At 41.9% G+C, this 14153-nt stretch overlaps 1 protein-coding gene across 4 annotated transcripts in view; it reads left to right on the plus strand.

Moving 5' to 3' along the window:
• BMPR2 (bone morphogenetic protein receptor type 2) overlaps positions 1-14153 on the plus strand; it is an 84465-nt gene that overhangs the window by 26257 nt on the left and 44055 nt on the right. For all 4 annotated transcript variants that reach the window (XM_028701668.2, XM_077918088.1, XM_077918093.1 and 1 more), the window contains exon 3: positions 12710-12883. In XM_028701668.2, the coding sequence (XP_028557501.2) occupies positions 12710-12883 (174 nt within the window). The remainder of the gene's footprint in view (positions 1-12709; positions 12884-14153) is intronic.

The raw sequence follows: 14153 nt of genomic DNA on the forward strand, positions 1-14153 counted from the left end.
ATAATGACTGGCTACTAAGCAAAGCAAACATTTGCGAATCTCTTCTTACATAAGATAGGAGCAGGTAACTTCTCAGTTTATGTTTACTTAGATTGCAGTAGGTACATATCAGCTTTGTATTTGACAGCCACCTTTATGTGGGCTGTGTGTCTCTGTATGGTTGTAATAACATTTGATGTTGATTGAAAATGATGTTCTGCAGAACATTTTGTTCCACCATACTTTCACATTCATTTGCAGTCAGTTGCATTTAGATTTTGTAAGATGGCTCCTCCTCCCATGGCCACACTATTTCGTGTACTTAATTTTTTTAAAAAAAACTTTGCACTTGGAGCACCTCAGAGGTGTAGCACAACTGTGGAGATAACACCCTGCCCCCATCCCAGCTCCTCACTGTGCACATCTACTGGTACTTTGCAAGGAAGGAAAGCATCGCTCATGGCTCTACTACTGGTAGTACTACCACCACCCTGGCTTATGAGCCTCTAAGCCAATTGGGGGCATGGGCCTCCCCAACCTTTAGGCTTTTATCCTGGGATTGGGGGAACTGGGAGGAAGCCCATCTTTTCTTTTACTCCCCGTTTACACAGAACTGTTTGCACAGAGTGTGTTGGCAATGCGCCTAGTTTGTGGTAGATGAAACCCAGTGGGCTAAAACAGCTAGTCAAGCTCCAGTATTCCATATGATGGAGAGTTTATTTTAGAAAAGTAATGATTAGAGGATGGGGGGGGGGGGGGAGAGACACAAGTGGAGTATGATATAAAATAAAAACGTAGGATCAAAATAACAATAACAAGTATTTATTACTTAAACTCTGCCCATTTGACTGGGTTGCCCCAGCCACTCTGGGTGGCTGCCAACATATTAAAAACACAACCAATTTGTTGTTGTTGTTTAGTCGTTTAGTCGTGTCTGACTCTTCGTGACCCCATGGACCAGAGCATGCCAGGCACTCCTGTCTTCCCCTGCCTCCCGCAGTTTGGTCAAACTCATGCTGGTAGCTTCGAGAACACTGTCCAACCATCTCGTCTTCTATCGTCCCCTTCTCCTTGTGCCCTCCATCTTTCCCAATATCAGGGTCTTTTCCAGGGAGTCTTCTCTTCTCATGAGGTGGCCAAAATATTGGAGTCTCAGCTTCAGGATCTATCCTTCCAGGGAGCACTCAGGGCTGATTTCCTTAAGAATGGATAGGTTTGATCTTCTTGCAGTCCATGGGACTCTCAAGAGTCTCCTCCAGCACCGTAATTCAAAAGCATCAATTCTTCGGTGATCAGCCTTCTTTATGGTCCAGCTCTCTCTTCCATACATCACTACTGGGAAAACCATAGCTTTAACTATATGGGCCTTTGTCGGCAAGGTGATGTCTCTGCTTTTTAAGATGCTGTCTAGGTTTGTCATTGCTTTTCCCGATACAGGGCCTCCTTGAGATGTCTTCAGAAAGTTGTGTAGTTGTTTACCTTTTTGACATCTGATGGGATGTGCTAATTGATGGGATGTTGTATCCTAACATTTTGAGCATGTTATGATGTTCAGCTTACATGCCTGGCATATGTATAATTCTTTAAGATGTTCTGATGAAGACAAAAACTAGTAAATATCACCCCACCTTTTGTTGACAGAGGGGTGGGTGGTGGAAGCCCACTAATATGGAGGTACCTGCGGCAGCATGGAAACTTTTGGAGATTGCTGCTTGGGGCAGTTATTATTTTCCCCTGAGAGGAGATGGCATATATATTAGAAGGATCTTTTCTTGGGTTCCTGTGCAACAAATTATTGTTTCTTCGCAGGAGGAATGCTTTAGCTGTGCAGGCTTCCCAAGCATAGCATTAGTCTATAAAGCATTAGAAAGCTACCTGCTTTATTAGAAAAACAAATTAAGGTTATCTATAACTTATTCCAGAAAAATATACCAATGGAAGAAATTACAATTGTATCCTGAAATGAATTTAAAAAAGAAAATAAAAGATTGTTTTGTGCTTGAGTAATTCTTCTCATCTGGAAGGCGGCAGCATTTTACTTTCTCCCCATAGTATTTCCTGTGTTCATTACAAGTGCAGCTCTGATAAGCAAAAGCCAGTCTAAGAAAAGTTCATGAACTGTAGTCCAAGGCGAAGATAAGATGTTCAATTTCTTCCCATTCTGATAAATGCTATGCAGCTACTATGTGGCTCAGATTCTTATTACATTTTAGCATGATTGTGAAGCAGTGGGCTGTCATCACATTTAAATAGAGCAATAGAGTTTAAATAATGTTTGCAAAACTGATAAGCTTAACATAGTTTAATTCATACTAAATTATCTTTTATCACTTCAAGTGACTTTAAGCATATTTAGGTTTTTTTTATAATGTGTCATTACTTTTCCATTATTTTGACACCCCCCAAAAAACCCTCTTTAAAAGCAGTCAGTCCCCAAAAGCTTGGTGGAACAAAAATGGCTTCACCTGCTGGCAGCAGGGCAGCAAGTAGGGAGCCAGTCTAGCTTCCCTAGAGAGGGAGTTCCAAAATCTGGAAGCAGTTGTTTACGTATGTGACAACGGCCGCTTGGATGTTACTAACCCAGAGATGGAAGGAAGAAATAACCCCAACCATATACGATATACACGATATACAATATCTTTATTGTCATTGTCCCATGCAGAACAATGAAATTGAAAAACTACATAAAACATTCAAAAACCCCTAAAAACTCTGAAACCCCATTTTAAAATACACTATACTATAAAATACACTATACTATAGAGACCCCTTATGCTGCTTTTAGAACCAGAATTGCATTTGCGTAGAAACTGTTTCTCAGATGGCTAGTCCTGGCCTTTATAACCCTATACCTTCTTCCAGAAGGCAGAAGCTGAAAGAGATCATTTCCGGGGTGCGTACTATCCCGCGCTATCTCTGCCGCTTTCTTATGGCACCTGACAGCATAGATTTGATCTAAGATGGGAAGAGTGCACCCAATTATTCTATCTGCAGTCTTTACAACCCTGGACCAGAGAAGAATGGCAAATTAAGTTGATGGACTATGCCGAAATGGCAAAACTAACTGGGAAGCTCAGGAATCAAGAAGACAAGAAATTTGAAAAAGAATGGGAAATGTTTATAATGTATATACAAAATCATTGTAAACAGGTCAAAACATTAGCAGGATTTTAAACACACTTGTAATCTAACAGAATGTATAGATAATTTAGGAAGATGAAAAATCTGAGAAGTATTGATATGCAGTTGAAAATAGAATCAATGGAAGGGATGGGGGGAATTTCAGGAGATTCAGAATAATCTTGACAATTAGATTTGGAATTGTTTTTGTTGTATGTTTATATTTTGGAAAAGCAAATAATCACACACCAAAAATCTGGGAGCAGTGACTGAGAAGGCCATCTCCTGCCCCCCCCCCCCCCCGCTAAATGTGCCTGTGAGGATGATGGGACTGAGAGAAGGCCTTTCCTTTCTCAGGTATTAAACCTTCATATGTATTAATGTGGAAAATAAATACGTTGCATTTCATTATTTCACAGTTATCACAACTATGAAAAAAGAGCCCTCCTTGTTAATCTCACATCTATATTAAGATAACTTTAAGAAACAGTGGTGGTAGAATTCTGATTATCATTTTCCAGGAACATTGATGCAAGAGGTATGAAATAGAGCTATTATTTTGCTTTTGACTAATGCAGACATTACTAATTCAGGACAAGTCACTGGTGTAAATATATGTGAATAGCTTGCACTTCTTGATAAACAATGGAATTGGAAGGAGAAGGAAGAGAAGGGGGGGGGGGGAGGATTAAAAATACCGGTTTGTAAAAGGAAGTGCACATTCCATGGAAAGAATGGGGAACTTATTTAGATGTGACAATTTTCTATCTTAATGAGGAATCAGTCCTTTCTTCCTTTGGTGCAAGGGTAGCCAACATGCTGCCCCCCAGAAGTCATTGGACTCCAACTTTCATCTTCCCTGGCCCTTGATGATGCTATCTGCAGCTGATGACAGTTGGGGTCTAACAGCATCTGGAGGGCACATTTTTGGTATCTGCACTCTGAAGCCAATGAATTTATAGCTCTGTTGCTGGGAATTTTGAATTCCAGTTTCCTCTTAGGAATGACGCAGCTAGGAAAATAACAGAGAATGCTCTGTTATGTATTTTGAGGAGGAAATTGGTTTTGTTCAATGTGTTTTTGTTTTTTTTTAAAAAAAACCAAAATTCCAATTCAAAGTGAAACTTAACAAAAACCTTCATCGGAACTTCTTTGCAGTTCTATTAAAATAGCCTTTCTATTTAGTAGTAGTAGCAGTAGTAGTAGTAATAAGGGAAATCATTTTTTCCAAATACTAGTAGTTATGATTCATGAAGAAAAATATAAAAATTATCACATTTTATTTATTAAAGCCTAATGTATTGGATCCATCACAGTTTTCCCTGAATGCAAGGAGTCCTTCTGTGAACTGCAACCCAGAAAGGGCTGAAGAAGCAGGAGGGATGGAGGCATTCTTTACCAGTTGCCCATTTCGCCCTGCACGCTCTCATACCATGGCTTGTATTGTTTCATAGGCTTCCATCAACCCTCCTGGACAGTCTTTTGCTAAAGGCTGTAGGGGGAAATCAGAAAAAAAATTGCTGCCACCCCCTCCATTCATGTGAGAGTTCCATGAGCAGAACTGGTCTGATACATCTCTGAAACCAGTGTCTGGTTAATTAAACTTTCAGAAAATGGTTAATGGAAAAAGAAGTGTCATGCATTTCCAAAGCATTTTCATCCTAAATACTCTTCTGACTCCCTGAAATCAAAGCATTTTACTCATGTAAAATAGAGAACATGTTTCCTTCCTGGAAGAAGGGAGCTCAGAAGAAATTCTACAACATACCATTTTCCTGTAAGCATCAAGTCATAAAGTACTGTTTCAATATTAATGAATAATCTATGAAACCAAAGGCAGTAATCTGGTTTGGATTCAGTAGCTACAGTTCTAAAACTATAACTTGTAAGTACTTCATGAAGCAATTTGATATTTCATATAACTAAGCTGCTGGAAAATGCCTTGCTTTTATTATAACTTCTGTTGTTGCCCTAAAAACAGGGATTCCGCTACTGCAGTTTGATACATCCAACAAGCATAGCTCCTTCTCAGAGAAGCAATTGTGTGGTAATATCTCCTTAGGATGCATACTGGTCAGTATGCAGCAAAGTGCTTCTGCTAGAACAAGGATTTTTTACTTACGTAACCAAACTTCTCCATCTGCTTTCCCAACATTGTCCCCTGTCTCCCTTCCTTAAAGGCAGGGTAGGTTTATCAACTTTAAAATCTGGGGGAAAGAACATTCATATTTGGTTGCTCACCCGAAGCTTGCTTAAACTTCTTTTTGTAGTCTGTTTGGAACTTTTAAAATAGGGGAACTGTCAGGCCACGGTAAATGACTGGAGAGCTGTGTTCAGCTTGGTGCGTTAGAAGTTACGCAGACCTGCGATACAGTGTCTTATGTATAGAAGAGGGGAAGGAAACCACTCCTGGAATGTGTAAGCTTGCTAGTTTGACTGCATTTGGGAAAACATTGGAGCAAATAATAGAAATAATTAAGCTGGCAACGTGTTGAAAAAATTTAAGGTGTGCAGATCTGTTTCACTGGGGATGGCCACAGTTGGATATCACCCTATGGACTGATGTGGGCCCAGTTACCATAGCCTAGTGATGTAAAATAAAGCCGAACACCAGCAATAGGAAGGAATAATACAACGTGGATATATGAGGAAGAAGCAATATAGGATAAAGTTTCCAGGTTGGAACTGTGTAGAAAATCTCATAAATTCTGAGGGGCTGTGAATTCATGATACAATTAATATCACTTAGCAGACTAGATCATGGCGATTAATATAATATTTTAAACACTGCTGAGTTGGGTAGATAATAACAAAACCAAGCTCAACAATGTCAAATGTGAAAATGAGAAGAGGTGAAAAGAATATAATATAAATATAAGAATAAATATAAGAAGGGTGCTAAGAGGCCAGACAGTTGCTCCTCTCAGTAATTCAGATGCTACAATGGATAAGAAACTGTGCATGAATTAACAATGTGATGATGTGACCCCAAATATCAGTGCTTTTTAAAATCGTATTAACAAAAGCATTATTTCCAATATTTTGGCAAGTAAGGATAGTGCTGTAGCTCTAGTAAGACTTAATGCAGGCTTGCATTCAATTCTGGTCAAAAGAATTCAAGGAGCTTGTTGCTTAAGAGACAAGTTATCAAGATTATGTGTTTCAGAAAATCAGGTTGAGAGGGAAAACTGAGAGAAATAGGCACATTTTGATCAAATAAGAAGATTACAATGGCAATGTATTTGAGAATGATGGTCTGAAAGAAGTGGCAGATCACTTGCTTGCCCAAGTTTTTGTATCTTACCCTGTTAAAACAGCAAAAACCTTAAATTGCAATATAGTGATTTTAGAGCAGCTTTGCAGTGGAATAAACTGCTCAGGAAGGATGTTTGAGCTTCCTTTTGTTGTTTAGTCGTTTAGTTGTGTCCGACTCTTCGTGACCCCATGGACCAGAGCACGCCAGGCACCTCTGTCCTCCACTACCTCCCGCAGTTTGAGCTTCCTAGGTGATTTTAATAAAATGTTGGGTACTTCTTCCAGACATGAATTAGGTATATAATCCTTTATTTTAGAACAGGAGTTGGACTAAATAATCCAATATCTTGTCCTTCAATACTGTGACTGACTCTTGCTTCCTAAGTGATTATGAAAGATTGTGCGTCAGTTCAGATATTTAGAAATAATTTTCTTAGTGTGGTATGCCATCGCTGATCTGGGAATGCAATGCACTCATGCAGTAACTTAATATCTAACCTGGTTTACCCTTGGATACAACTACACACTCTCAGACAGAAGCACTTTCCATGGTTGTGGTGACAAAAGAATCTGCTGCTGCTATTATGAAAATTGTTTCCAGGGTATCCTAACTATTTCCATGCAGGAGCAGTTATTTATCAGGTTCTTGATGCAAGTGTTTTCCCAAAGATTAGCCCACAGCAAAACTTTTGAATGTCTGGTTTCACACTGAGAAGTTATTTTAAAGTGTCCCCAGGGACTGAAGATAGAGCACCCATAGAGACCATTGGGAAAACCCCAAAAGATTTTAATTAAGCTTCAAATGTGTACAAGTATGTTTAGTTGTCATGGAATGCTAACATGACTAACTGGGGTGGTGGGGAGGAAAATTGGGGCTCAGGGAATGTAATGGAGTGGCTTGAATACTAAATTACACTGTAACACTTTGATGCAGAACTCCAGTTCTTATCTTTTTAATTTATGTGTACAGTTGCACAAGTCAAGATTTCATAAGGAGCAAATAATTTGCACTTAGTGAAATGTGTGAATTTCCTCCTTTCCTTGAGTCACAGCATAAATACTTAACATTTACACATGGAACTGTGTTGTCCTTTGTTACTGAAGATAGAAACAACATCCTTTCTTTGTTTCTTTGGCAGTCAGTGCCAAGGATCAGAAAATACAGGACAGCTGAGCATTCCAGGCACAAAGCATCTGTTCTTGAGAATAAAATTGTGTGTGTGTGTGTGTGTGAGAGAGAGAGAGAGACCCACAGTTATTATTTAAACCAAGGCAAGAGCAATCCTTTGTCTTCAGAAATGTCTGAAAGGCAGGAGTGGGGAAGGTTACATTAGTAGTCAAGACAATTTCTGAGCATGTAATGTGCCACAGCAAGACGTAATTTTTGCAGAATACTTAAATAATGTGTAAGATAACGGGAAGGTATGTGACATGAAGTTCCTAGAACATCAGTGCTATCAAATACCACCACACATTGTTATCCATTGCTGTCTTGTGTAGGACAACTTATGCTGTGAATCTTCTGCTTTGTAAATATAGTGTTGGGTGCTCTATCAGCAAGAGGTGTCACAATTTAAAAAAAAACTTTTTAAATGAGTTTATGCTGCAGTGTTATTTTCAGATATTTGGAAATTGCATAATAGAGCTGCCAATTACCTTGCCATAGTCTCTGGTCAAACAGGTTTTGGAGCTTTTTATAATACAAATGCAGTACTCTTGGGCGGGGACCCGTTGTATAATTCCTAGGAGGAGTAACACATTCTCCACACTAGCTTGAAACACGTTTTATGATGTTTCTCCCCCCCCCCTTTAGTACATTCAGCAGTAATGCTTTACCCTATATGTTGTTGTTTAGTCGTTTAGTCGTGTCCGACTCTTTGTGACCCCATGGACCAGAGCACGCCAGGCACTCCTGTCTTCCATGCCTCCCGCAGTTTGGTCAGACTCATGTTTGTAGCTTCAAGCTTCGAGAACACTGTCCAACCATCTCGTCCTCTGTCGTCCCCTTCTCCTTGTGCCCTCCATCTTTCCCAGCATCAGGGTCTTTTCCAGGGAGTCTTCTCTTCTCATGAGGTGGCCAAAGTATAAACCCTATATAGCTCTGTAAAAAAAATCAAAGAAAAATCAGCTTCCTTTCATGTCAATAAAATAGTCGTATGTGCTACCCTTATATATCAATAGAGTGGACATCAGTTTCAGCTTGTTTTCTTTTTTAAGAGAAGAGAACAGGTTGTCATTTGGCTTATTCCTTATGTCAAACATGGCTTTGAAAACTATACAGTGGTGCCCCGCAAGACGAACGCCTCGCAAGACGGAAAACCCGCTAGACGAAAGGGTTTTCCGTCGCGGAGGCGCTTCGCAAAACGAATTTCCCTATGGGCTTCCTTCGCAAGACGAAAGCCCATAGGGAAATCTCCGGGACAGCGGGGAAGCACAGCGCCTCTTCCCCACTGTCCTCGGACCTCCTCCCGCCGCCAGGCTTCGGAAGGCTGCTCCGAAGCCTGGCGGGGGGGCAGAGAGGTTTTTTAAAAACCCCGAGACAGCGGGGGACTTCTCCGCTGTCCGGGGTGATTTTAAAATGCTGCCGGGCGGCAGCGCTGACGCCCGGCAGCATTTAAAAAAACCCGGGACAGCAGGTTTAAAATCGCCCCGGGCGGCGTGTTTCTCCACTGTCGCGGAGGGCTTTTGAAGGCAGGCGGGGGGAGCAAAGACTTTCGCCCCCTGCCCGCCTTCAAAAGAGGTCCTGGACCTCTTCTGAAGGTGGGTGGGGGCAAAAGGCTTTGCTCCCCCCTGCCTGCCTTCCCGGGAGAGCGGAGAAAGGCAGGGCTTTTGAAGGCAGGCGGGGTGAGCAAAGACTTTCGCCCCCGCCCGCCTTCAGAAGAGGTCCTGGACCTCTTCTGAAGGCTGGCGGGGGGCAAAAGTCTTTGTCCCCCCTGCCTGCCTTCCCAGGGGCTTTTAAATCGCCCCGGACAGCGGAGAAGTCCTCCGCTGTCCCGGGCGATTTTAAAATGCCGCCCGCCAGCATTTTAAGATCGCCCCGGACAGCGGAGAAGTCCTCCGCTGTCCCAGGGTTTTTTAAAATGCTGGGGGTGGGAAGAAAAGCCCTTGTCCCCCCCCCCAGCCTTCAGAAGAGGTCGGGGGACAGACTGTCCCCGGACCTGGTCTGAAGTCGGTTTCCCTAGGAACGCATTAATTGATTTTCAATGCATTCCTATGGGAAACCGTGCTTCGCAAGACGAAAAACTCGCAAGAAGAAAAAACTTGCGGAACGAATTAATTTCGTCTTGCGAGGCACCACTGTAGTTTGGTATGATATCTGAATTGGCAAGGTTTGGCTTGTGCTTTGATAGCAAACCAGAATCAGAAATCACGGTTTGTGCTAATTAGGGTTTATGGTCCTTAATTATGTTTGTATTGTTATAGTAATAGAAACAGGTTTTCTGTTACTTTAACAGTGAGAGAAGAAGCCTTGTCATTTCCTCCACAGAAATCATTGTGTGTATACAGCCTAAATGTTTCTGCATTAGTCTCTTGTAGCAAAAACAACATTCTTTGGGCCCCTGAAAGCCTAACAAATGTATTCTGGCATAAGCTCTCAGGGGCTCAAGACTACTTCATCAGATGCATGAAGTGAAATCTTAGCTGAAGGTCTTTTTTCTAAATTTTGCACCTCATTGCCATTCAGTTTCTACCTTACATTATTCCCCATTTATATACCTGCCAACTAAGATTTCACATTATGTGGTTCCTGTCTGTGGGAATTGCAGGGCCCGGGGCCTCGCCATGCAAGACAGCCCCCCTTTTCCAGGGGGGCTGCATTGCAGGAGGGGTTCCGGGACCTCAGTTACCCAGCAGTGGACAGAGGAATGCTGCCCATGTCACTAGGATGCCCAGCCGCGTCACGCCCCCTGCTAGCCTATCATATACTTTGGTGGATCTCCCAGCCCACTCACCCTCTTTCTTGTGTTGCTTGACAATGGCCTTGTTATGACTAATCTTGGTAGCCTGGTTGTTGGGGCTGGGTAGGAATTTTTCCACTTGGCAAATTGGCTCCAGCCATTTGGTTTTTGCCTACCTAGTAGCAATCGTCACAACTTTGTAAGGTTAGGCATTGGGTAAGTGGGTGGCACTGTGGGTTAAACCACAAAGCCTACGGCTTGCCGATCAGAAGGTTGGGGGTTCGAATCCCCTTGACTGGGTGAGCTCCCGTTGCTCGGTCCCTGCTCCTGCCAACCTAGCAGTTCGAAAGCACATCAAAGTGCAAGTAGATAGGTAAATGGCGTTTCTGTGCACTGCTCTGGTTTGCCAGAAGCAGCTTTGTCATGCTGGCCACATGACCCGGAAGCTGTATGCCAGCTCCCTCGGCCAATAAAGTGAGATGAGTGCCGCAACCCCAGAGTCGTCCGTGACGACCTTTAAGCCTTGTTATGGGAGGGGAAGCTGTTGCCTCCACCTGCCCCTCCACGCTAAGGGTGTCCCATTAAAGGGATCCAGGTGTGTGGTTCCTGTCCGAAGCCTGGTCATGGGTTAGGGTCATGCCACGACCCCATCGGTGACACTGGGGGAGTTCTTAATTGATATATATCATAAGGCTCCCGCTATTGATGGTTGACCCTTTCAGGACTTCCTGCAGACAGGCAGGAGTCAGGTTATAGTCTTGCTTCACCCAGTTGCCTAAGCCAAACTGCTCACATCTGTAACCAATAAAGTTGTGGCCTCATTTATCCCATTAACCCAACATATTTGTGCTTGTATGTTTATTTCTGTGGGAACTGCGGGCCCAGGGCCTCACCACGCAAATAGATTTGTTAGGCTTTCAAGGGCCACAAAATTCTGATTGTTTTTGCTGCAAGAGACTATGTATACACAGTGATTTTGGTAGAGCTGTTGGAAAGCCTTCCCTCTTTAATTGCTTTTATAGCCTAAATGGTAGGTGAAGATTTACATGCAGATTCTTGTCTAGCATATATAAAAGTGAAAACTGAAGAATAGAATCAGCAGGTAGCTTTGCTAAAGAGGCTGAACTTTGTTGCTGAGTATAGTTCTAGTTCAAATCTGAGTTGACTCTATTTACTCTAGGTCATTAATGTCAAAATTATTTTGTGGAAAGAATATATATTGAAAGGCACAATGAACATATGAACTGTGATATTTGCTGTCAAAAATGCTACGTTAATGCTAGTGTGTATTTCTTCCTTTACAGAAAGTTCGCATATTTTCTCTTTGATGCTAGAAAGTGGCAAAATTCTGATTTAAAGCAAAAATAATAATTTAGCATTCGTGTATTTTCCCTTTCACTATTTTAATAAGGCAGTCACTTATGGATCATTGTTATCCAGTCCCTTTGTTTTATGATACATTATTACACAATGCTTTGCTCAGGCATGGTAACCCAGTGAATATTTATCTATGAAAAATCTGGAAATGCACAAAATAGGCATTTTGCTTTGATTGATTCAACCAGTTTAAATTCTGTGCACTAGTTTAAGGACTTTAAATGCTTCTTTCATTCTGAAGAGTCTTTCTTTCTAATGAAATAATTATATAGGGTTGTTTTGATGAGGTATGGCCTAATTTCTGGAGTGTATCAAAAAGAAAAGTGGACAAAAATTCCTTTGAATTTCTGGGATCTTAAGACATTTTGATCTTTTAATATTCTAGCTCAAGGGAGATGTATGTTCAGTGGGAAGACTAATTATGATGATGATCTAAGATTTACTGATAATGTGGCCTGGGACTGAATGTATTCCTATTCATCCGGTTTCCCTTTCTGAATATTTAAAGTATCTTCATTTATGAATACCATAAAATGTACCAAGCTTGTGATGCTACTGCAGGCCACTTTTAAGTGCTTTTTTCTGCTGTAGTACTCAGTGTCACTTTGTTACTAATGGTTCTGCAAATAGGATTTTTGGATAAGTCTAATATATTTCTGATAAGGTGTTCTAGTGTGAGAGGAAGAACTATGTTTCCATACACATAAATAGGAATTGCACTTGGATCCAGCGGCAGCTCCTAACAGGAAATTGGATATTGCTTTTAAAAATGCAAAGTTCTGAAGTACCAAAATTGCCAAGACATTTTGCTACCTGAGGCAATCTAGCCAACATACATAGTGCCCAAGCATGACTTGTCTGCACATGGAAGAAAAACTTACCAGCACCTCTGTCTGTTTGCCCATTAATGATAACAAAATCAGCTACTTGAGGTGGCTACCTCACTCTTCCTAATGAAAGGGTCAGCTCTGAAAATGACTCTTCTAGGTTCTTCAACTATATTTTTGTCTTCTAGTTTTGTCAACGATCAGTGCCACAATCTGGTTTGTAAACTTGCTTGTTTTTGTTTTCTTGTTTAGCTGCACAGAGTGAAGAGACGACATGTGCATTTAGGGACCAGTACCAAAATGATCATGGAATTAGCGAAAGTCGAATTTCTCAAGAGAATGGTACAGTTTTGTGTATGAAAGGCAACACCTGCTATGGTCTGTGGGAGAAAACACGTGAAGGAGAGATCCATCTTGTGAAACAAGGTAACATTCAACAATAATGGCATTCAGCAATAATGACAACAAACATAACTTAATCTATTTGTCACAAAGGTCTTAATATTCAGAGGCAGGTAGCAGTTTTTTTGTAAAACTTTTAGACATGTATCTTCTCATAAACCACAGAGCCTAGGGCTTGCCAATCAGAAGGTCAGCGATTTAAATCCCCGCAACGGGGTGAGCTCCCGTTGTTCGGTCCCAGCTCCTGCCCACCTAGCAGTTCGAAAGCACGTCAAAGTGCAAGTAGATAAATAGGTACCACTCCAGCGGGAAGGTAAACGGCGTTTCTGTGTGCTCCTCTGGTTTCGCCAGAAGCGGCTTAGTCATGCTGGCCACATGACCCGGAAAAACTGCGTTGGCTCCCTCGGCCAGTAAAGTGAGATGAGCGCCGCAAATCCCAGAGTCGTCCGTGACTGGACCTAAAGTTCAGGGGTACCTTTACCTTTACCTTAATACCGTGGCAAACCCAGAAGTACCGGAATGGGATACTTCCGGGTTTGCTGCTCGCGCACATGTGCAGAGCGGCACTTTGTCGAGCATCCCTTTCGTTGAGTCTCCAGGGCTCTGGAACGGATCCCTGACTCAAAACAAGGTACCACTGTACTGCCTTCTGATCGCAAAGGAATCTACAAACAAATGTCCCTCATTTTGAAGAACAGCTGAGTGCAGACATAACTCTTCTCAGTTCTCTGCTGCCACAAAGGCCAGGGCTGCGCTTAATTTACAGGAGACTATATTTTATTTGAACATTATGAGAAACTTATTGAACAGTTCAACAGTGGGATCAATTACTTAGAAGACTGGTGAGTTCTCCCTCACTAGAGTTCTTCAAGCAAAGGTTGGCTAGCCATATATTGAAGATGCTCTAGTTCTGGGACTCTTGAATTGAGCAGGGGGTTGGGCAGATGGTCTGTGACACACCCTGAAAAAAGCTCTGATTCTCTTAATTGTATGACTCCTGACTCCCAGTTCATTGTTGCACCCCCTCTCCTCCTCAAGCTAAAGCAAACTACAGTTCTATCTTCAGTGGTGTTAAGATGACCATAGTTATCAGCAAATTTGCAAAGCTGCTTCTATCCATTGTTGCAAATGGTGGTTAGCATTAATGTAAGTTAATGGTCGATGGTCAAATTGAAAAGGTGGGGGGGGGGATACCCACTTGGGAAAGCCGTGTGCATGCCCATAGGGCATTCCCAATAGCTTAATCATGATTAGGCTTCTGGGCAACATTACAATTATGCCAAGCCACAATTTT

The sequence above is a fragment of the Podarcis muralis genome, chromosome 1, assembly GCF_964188315.1.
Source record: "Podarcis muralis chromosome 1, rPodMur119.hap1.1, whole genome shotgun sequence".
NCBI classification, from domain to species: domain Eukaryota; kingdom Metazoa; phylum Chordata; class Lepidosauria; order Squamata; family Lacertidae; genus Podarcis; species Podarcis muralis.